General features: G+C 38.2%; 1 protein-coding gene across 2 annotated transcripts in view; it reads right to left on the bottom strand.

Moving 5' to 3' along the window:
• Positions 1-1946: 1946 nt before the first annotated feature.
• Positions 1947-7538, bottom strand: part of epha4a (eph receptor A4a) — a 47147-nt gene continuing 41555 nt past the window's right edge. For both annotated transcript variants that reach the window (XM_088427077.1, XM_088427078.1), the window contains exons 15-18: positions 6809-7011; positions 5621-5779; positions 4124-5222; positions 1947-3198 (exon numbers count right to left, since the gene is read on the bottom strand). In XM_088427077.1, the coding sequence (XP_088283203.1) occupies positions 5108-5222; positions 5621-5779; positions 6809-7011 (477 nt within the window). In that variant the 3' untranslated portion in view covers positions 1947-3198; positions 4124-5107. The remainder of the gene's footprint in view (positions 3199-4123; positions 5223-5620; positions 5780-6808; positions 7012-7538) is intronic.

Raw genomic sequence — 7538 nt, 5'->3', positions numbered from 1 at the left:
CAATGTGTGTATAAATGGACTTTTCTTTTCTTTGGTATTTGGTATTTTGCAAGACTAGCACACATAGAAAAGGACATGCACAAACACACACACTAATTGGCACGTATAATTTGGTGGAAACCATGTTGAGTTGTAGATGCTTGCATGAGCTTTGCAGGACTCGGTCCTTTATGTAGTTTTTTTTAAGATATGGGGGTCCCCACATTTTGTTGAGAAACTCTGAAAAATTCCAAGACGAGCTGTTGCTCATCTCCACTTAACGCTTCATTTTATTACATTGCGCTGTTTCACAACCGCCAGCCACCTGTCTCTCTTGGAAAAGACAAATCTTAACACTGGATAGCCTCAAAGGAAAATTGCACTCGCCTTTATTACAGAGTATTCTCAACATCTTCTGCCTTTTAGTATTTGTGCATTCTACATGTTTTTTATCTTTTGTCAGTCAATAATATGAATTTTAACAGTACTCCATAATAGGAATTTTAGCAGTTGTTTAATAGTGCTGTCAGCTGCACAACACAAATGATGGCCCCCACCTCATTGATAAGGAAATTTCACTAATTAACCCTGATAAGGCACACAGGTGGTGAAAACCATGCCAAGTGACGACCTCTAGAAGCTCATCGAGAGAATGACAATATTGTAAAAAACAATAATTACAGGGTGGTTATTGTGAAGAAACCTGAATGTAAAATATATCACCATAAGCATATCCATGTTCACTCAAGGTTTTATTGTTGTCAGTGAAAATCTATAATGTAAATATGAAAATAATGAAAACACATTGAGGTGATGTGTTGCCTACCTGATAGATAGATAGATAGATAGATAGATAGATAGATAGATAGATAGATAGATAGATAGATAGATAGATAGATAGATAGATAGATAGATAGATAGATAGATAGATAGATAGATAGATAGATAGATAGATAGATAGATAGATAGATAGATAGATAGATAAAATTCTGTTAAATTATGTTGCCTAAGGAACAAATTCTCCTCCACAGTCAGTCAGACTAAGTCCTGCATTTTCCCATCCAAGCTTGCCAAATCTCTGTGGTAGGCAGACATTTCCTGATAACTATCAACCCTGTACACTTCACAATATTAATTCTTGCTTGCACCAGTGTTTTTGCAATAAATTTGCAAGACACAATTTGGCAGGACATACATCTCAGCTTTGTTTTCCAAAACAGTCACTTCCCCATCACCCCCTCTCTCTGTCCTTCTCATCTGTTCTTATCAAATCAAAGACTGCACAATCAGTGGTTTATCCCTGCTGGAAACGAGCACAGGAAGCAGATGTTATTCTGATTAAATAAACGTACTCACATGTATAAAAAGTGGCACTGCGAGCCACATCTCTGCCACTAGTCTGAGAAATTTACTGAAGCTAGGTAATGAAATCTTAGGTCTTTTTTGTTGTTCAAATATTCACAACAGAATATGCTAGAAGACTGATTTTGGTGCTACTTTGACCCGTCTTTTTTGTTCCATGAATAAACCTTCATTTTTATGGAATGAAGTGTAAAGCATATGGTTCGATTCCAAGGCCCAGATACAAAGTATTGACCATTAAATTCCAGTGTGGTCTGTGAAAGCAATTTTTTTTACATCCACTTCATTCATGTTCCTTGCAGAAATCATATATCGTTTTTAGATATTTCAAACTTTTTAGGGGGTTGATCAACCCCTTTTCAAAATAAAATAAACAATTATTTAAGCTATTTACGCAGAGTTCCGATGTCAAAACTATTGTAATGTTGCTATCCATTAATTAGTTTTGAATTTATTTTGTTTATGTTATGTCTATATTGTTTCACTGGTATGATGGCCCTAACTTACCATAACTATAATCGTGCCCACCACAAAAATAAATGAGACCTGTGGGTGTGTGTGCGTGCGTGTGTAATTAAGAGTCAGAGCATACATCACCTGGTTTCTACTATATTAAGTGCGCTTCGGCACCCCTTTATTTTCTTCACTTGAGGCTATTATTTTACAAACTAGATATAAAAGGACATAAATAAATGTCATAACTTACATGTACCTATATTTCCTTGACAAACATAACAAACAAAATGTGATCATGTCAAAAAAGTGAAAAAAAAATGTTAGATCTACTTGACTAGATCTTATGGCATTGGAAGTTATGCAATGACAACCATTAACTTCTGTGTTGTTATTTTTGTTCATTTTCTGTTCTCACCAGACATTGAAGTAAAGAAAAAAAATTATGTTACAGTACATTCTGTTTTCCTTCCCAACATGTCTTGCATATTTCCAAACAGGTCCTTTTATTTTGATCACTAAAATCCCAAAGTCACACAATGCCAAGAGGAAAGAGCCGCTGCATTAAGGATGGAGGTGTTTTTGTGAAGTGTCACTTATAAGTTAAAAACATTCACATGGGTATAGGTTCAAGAGATAAAGGAACAGCGCAAATGAAGTCCGCTGGGTTATACATGGGCTATACATGTATAATGTGTTCTGGGGGGAAGAAAAAAAAAAAAAGAAACATATTTTCCCTTCTTTGACACCTTGTCCTGTAACTCATCGTTGTGTCTTCTTCTAATACCCAGAGACTGTTTCATCATCACAAGCTTGACGAGTCCAAACTTCAGTCAGAGGCTTTTAGTCCCACCTCTGAGTGATCCTGTATCCAATTGTAATTTGTGACTCGCTGCCAAAGCGCAAACTGGTTGCTTTCCAGAAAATTGTTACAGAGTCCAGCTCACGAGACAGGAGCAACAAATAAAAGTGTGTTGGTTTTTCACAAGCTTCACAGTGGCCTGTGAATGGACAAGGTTAGTGTTTTTCAGGTCAACCAAACATCATACACACTTGTGCATTCATTCTCACATTCAAATCTGACTCTTATTTTACATGCAAGCAAAGAAGAAAACAACAATAAGAAATCCTGAAACATGAAAAAAAAAACAAAAACAGACCAGCATCCATTGGAGCAGGACTTTCTAGATTATATTACATTCTTCATTTAGTCTTATTCAATGCTCTTAATCATTCAAATGACTCCAGAATAGTGCTGGAGGGCCAAAGGTCCTTGGTGGGAGGAAAGAGCATCGCCTCTGTGTCAGGAGGAACTGCAGTAAGAAGAGGAGGAAGACAATGAGGAGGGAACGGAAAACTGGGCTTGGCGAGTGGAGACGTGAGCCTGAGGATGGACGACAGCAGCTGGAGAGCAAAAGAGAAAGACTAAATCAGTCACCGGCTTTGTCAATATCAACGACTTCCTTTGACTGTTCCATCCCAGACGGCATCATAAAACTTTCAACTCGTTCAAAACCAAAATTAGAGCGTCCTGGGATGGCCTCATTATTTGGGGTGATACAACAGTAGTTATAAAAGATGTGTGGCTATTGAAGTCTGAATGTATTGACTCAATGAAGACACTCTGAAATACCTGTTTGTTTATTTTGTTTTTATATGTTTATCAGTATTTTCCATTATTGGATGCATCAAGACACATGTTGAAAATATTGTTAGGCTTGGTTAGTGTCAAAACTCTAAATATTACAGAGGTCATAGAATTTACACGGACAGGATTTTGGAGCCAATCACATATGAGTTTAAACAAAATAATAACCAATCCCATCAGAAGATGGAAAAATATATCTGTTTTAAACAAATTGGTTTTTTTTTTCTGTAACAACATAATGGATACCAACAGAAATGCTTGGGAAATAATTATATCCTAAAAGTCCTCTCATATACAATGATTCAATACTTTACCAGGAAAACAGACAACCCCCCCACCTTTTTTTTTATTATTTCAAAACAAATAATGAATAAAAATGGTATGTATTATAATACCGGTATTTAATTTAAAAAAATCAATCTATATGGCTCTTTGGATTATTAACTATAAGCACAGAATGTCCCTGGAGTAAACTAGATTGGATTTGTTGTAATGTTTTGTTTTGTTTTGTTTTGCTGATCTGGTCAATGACATCAATGATCAATCAGCGAATTGTGATATGTTTATTGAATTTGCATGTCACCATACATTCAATGTTGTTCCTGTCCCCTAGTGTATATGATATCACATTATCATATTGCAGAAACAGCAAAAGGAACAAAAACAAATACCAATTCTCACCTTGATAACAGCTTGAGTAATCCTCTGTGGAGGGTGATGATTGTGATTCACTCCATATACATATTGCATTTGTTGCATACATCCTTTTGATTAAATACTGCCATATGGTCCTCTGTCTTGCTGCAAGAATAAACCCAATTAAATCCAGCAAAACAATTGTCCACTGAGACTGGCAAGGAAAGGTAAGAAAGTCTTGTAGCAAGACGTGGAGGCCGCCAGGGTTCTCATTCGGAGAGATGCATGGGATGAGCCACGCCGTGTGTTGGTCAGAGGGGAGGGAGGACATTTTTGGGAAGACAGGCCATTTGCTCTGGAAGATCAAAAAAATTCTCTGCAATGTCCTGAGGGCAAAAAAAAAAAAAAAAATCTACAAAAAAAAAGTCCACGATACAACGGAACATGCATCGCCCGCCACAAAATGAACACCGCAGCGCCACCATCTTCCTGACTTCTCTGACAGCTGCGATCCTCGATTTTGTGTGTGAGCTATCAAACAGATCCAGCTGAGACAGAACAATGGTGGCTGGGGCGGCCTGCGAGTCCCACAGGGACAATGCATGTACGATAAACACAGTCACAAGAAGGAAGAAGATCTGGTCTGCGCATCAATCCACAAAGAATGTTCCCAAAATAACACTTTGCCAATGAGAAGTACAAAAGGTTTCCCATCTGTCTTGCTTTTCCTTTCCATCCAATAAAGGCACTCCAGATTGGCCTCTCGGAAGCACTTCCAGCCTCCATTAATCCGCAAATGCCTTTTTCTCAGAAACAACAACAAAAAAGGGCAGAATAAAGGTCTGAAAAAGTGCCACTGTCCCCACTTTTGGCTTCATCTTTTTTTTCAGACCAAATTTAAAGTGCACAGATGAGGTAAACTATTTCTTCATAGTTTCTCTTTTGAAAGGTAGTCTTTTTTTGTGTTTTTTTTTCATTTTCTTAGGAAATGAAGTCATTTTGCGCCTATTTCCTTCTTTTTTTAATCCTTCAGACAGGAACCATTCTGCCTTGCATCTGTTGCATCTGGGACAGCATTCCCTGGACACTTGTCAGAATCTTGCTCTGGTGTGCTGCTGAGGAGATTCCAATGCGGGTCAGGTCCCTGAATGGAGAGGAAGCACACACTTAGGACAAACAAGAAAAACTGGAGACTAATGATTCATAGAATGGATTTTGCAGCTTTCCAATGGACTGGCAGTTAAATGGCTGAATAAACAATTTCATCTGCCAACAGCCCAATCCCAATCCTGTCATTTTAAGGTATTAGACAAATAATTGGAAGAACAGAGATTGACACGTCATAAACCTCCCACTGTGATCCAAAAATGGCCACGAATAACAGGATGTGTGTGTGAATGTGTGCACTGTCCAATGTAATGACATTTTTAATCATATTTTGGTAGTAAATGGGAACCTGGTAATAAAGACAGTATATTAAAAAATAATGCATATCTTCTTAGCCTTAACGCTATTGTACATTTACAGCATAGTTCCACTTACTCTTGTGTCAAGTGGATCACTGCCTCTGGAGTTGTGTAGCTGGCGGCTGTAAAGTTGTCAATGTATCTCTCCATGCCAATTGCCTGAAGCCAGTCCTCGACTGTGTTGGTGGCAGCGAAACCCTCGGGGCTCCCGGGCTCCAGCAGGGTCGTGGTGGGCCTGATGAGTAGCGATAGTAGTGGGAAGAGGGGTTTGAGGTGGGACAATATTGTCAGTTCGATTTAGCTTTATCATTTAGAGAAAAACGCGGCTCCAAAAAAAAAAAAAAAAACACTTTTGCTTTATATACCGTGCTTGTAAACGATGCATCATTTCTATCCACCATCGATCAACCATAGGTTGTTCTAAGGTTTGACTATTTGAAACTGTATTTTTGTTCTGTGTTGTAGAATTTGCAACAAAAGTATCCAGTCATTGTACTCTAGGTATAAAATATTGGTACAAACCTTGGCATTTACACCTTCTCTTTCCGTCATTTATCCTGACTTGTATTTATAGAATTCTGTTGTGCTAATTACGCCACATGGAACCCCTTTCACTCTGGTTGTGTAACATTAAGTGAGCATGGGAATGTGTGCTCAAACGCTCATTAAATTCAAAACAGACTTCCACTGGGCAGCAATGAGTCTGTAAACACATGTAGGTCATTCTTGACGTATTTAACCACTCAAGAGTAATAGCGTAGGGGATGTAGGGTCATATTTGTTGTTGACTTTGCATTACATTGGATTTCTCTATGCAGTTAAGACAGCAACTTTCCAGAATGTGTGGCACCATTCTAGATCATTTGAAAAGGAATCATTTACCCTGGCTGTTGGGGCTGAAATCAGTGACATGTTGCTCAAAAGTATATATGGTGTGTCATCATAAAATGTCACACAAACAAACCTGCCGTTAATGGGATGATGTTTCACACTTTTTTTTTAAAGATCATAAACAGTAAGCACACCCTTCAAACATTAATCATATACTTCACCATAACAAGCAAAGTCCATAAAGACATGCTTAGATGACTTTTGAGAGCCCTGACCTCCACACCTTCAAGCACCTTAGGGATGTGAGAGCTAAGTCGCCCCATTAAACACTTGTCACCCTTGACCTCAAAAATGTTCTTCTGGATGACAGGGCAAAGCTGACATAAGACGACCTGAAAATTACAAATATATATAAAAAGAAAAGAACCCTCACCTGACTATACTGTCTCCACCAGTCCCAGTTCTCTTCAGAGTGTTGGGGTTGCGAATCAGTTTATCCAGCATGTTGACAATCTGGCCAAACTTTGGTCGCTCTGCCCTCTCTCTCTGCCAGCAGTCCAGCATGAGCTGGTGGAGCGCCACGGGACAGTCCATTGGTGGGGGCAGCCGATAACCCTCATCAATAGCTTTGATCACCTATAAATAAATAAAAATGAAGCTATACAAGAAGACACTCTGTTTCTGATCATTTTAAAACTCAATTACTGTTCACTTTACTCCACATCTGAAACTATGAACTTTCAACATGTTTTATCTGTTCGTGTGATTTTTGTTATTATTGTCCTCCAGAGAACTAGCTTATTCATTTGTGTCCACTGTGGAGGACTTTTTTTGTTGTTCTATATCACAGGTGTCAAACTCAATGCCCGGGGGCCAGAACCGGCCCGCCACATCATTTTATGTGGCCCGCCAATGCTGATTTGATTTCAAGTTTCTTAAAAAAAACAACAACCAAAAAAAAAAACATGTTTCTGTTCCCGATCTGTTTATTCGACAGTTTTTATCGGCCTCTGATTTCAAAATTAGGTACATGTGTAAACAAGCAAAAACGGTGTTTATTTGACACATGTTTTTCTATTTTTAAGTCCTAATCAAGCCAGAATTTTCAGGATTTTAGAGAAATTTAGAGGTACATTAGAATTCAGGCAATGGCTGTTACGGAT

Source organism: Hippichthys cyanospilos, chromosome 11 (genome assembly GCF_059441005.1).
Source record: "Hippichthys cyanospilos isolate Australia breed blue-spotted pipefish chromosome 11, RoL_Hcya_1.0, whole genome shotgun sequence".
Taxonomy (NCBI): Eukaryota; Metazoa; Chordata; class Actinopteri; order Syngnathiformes; family Syngnathidae; genus Hippichthys; species Hippichthys cyanospilos.
This window is presented reverse-complemented; position numbering and strand designations above follow the sequence as displayed.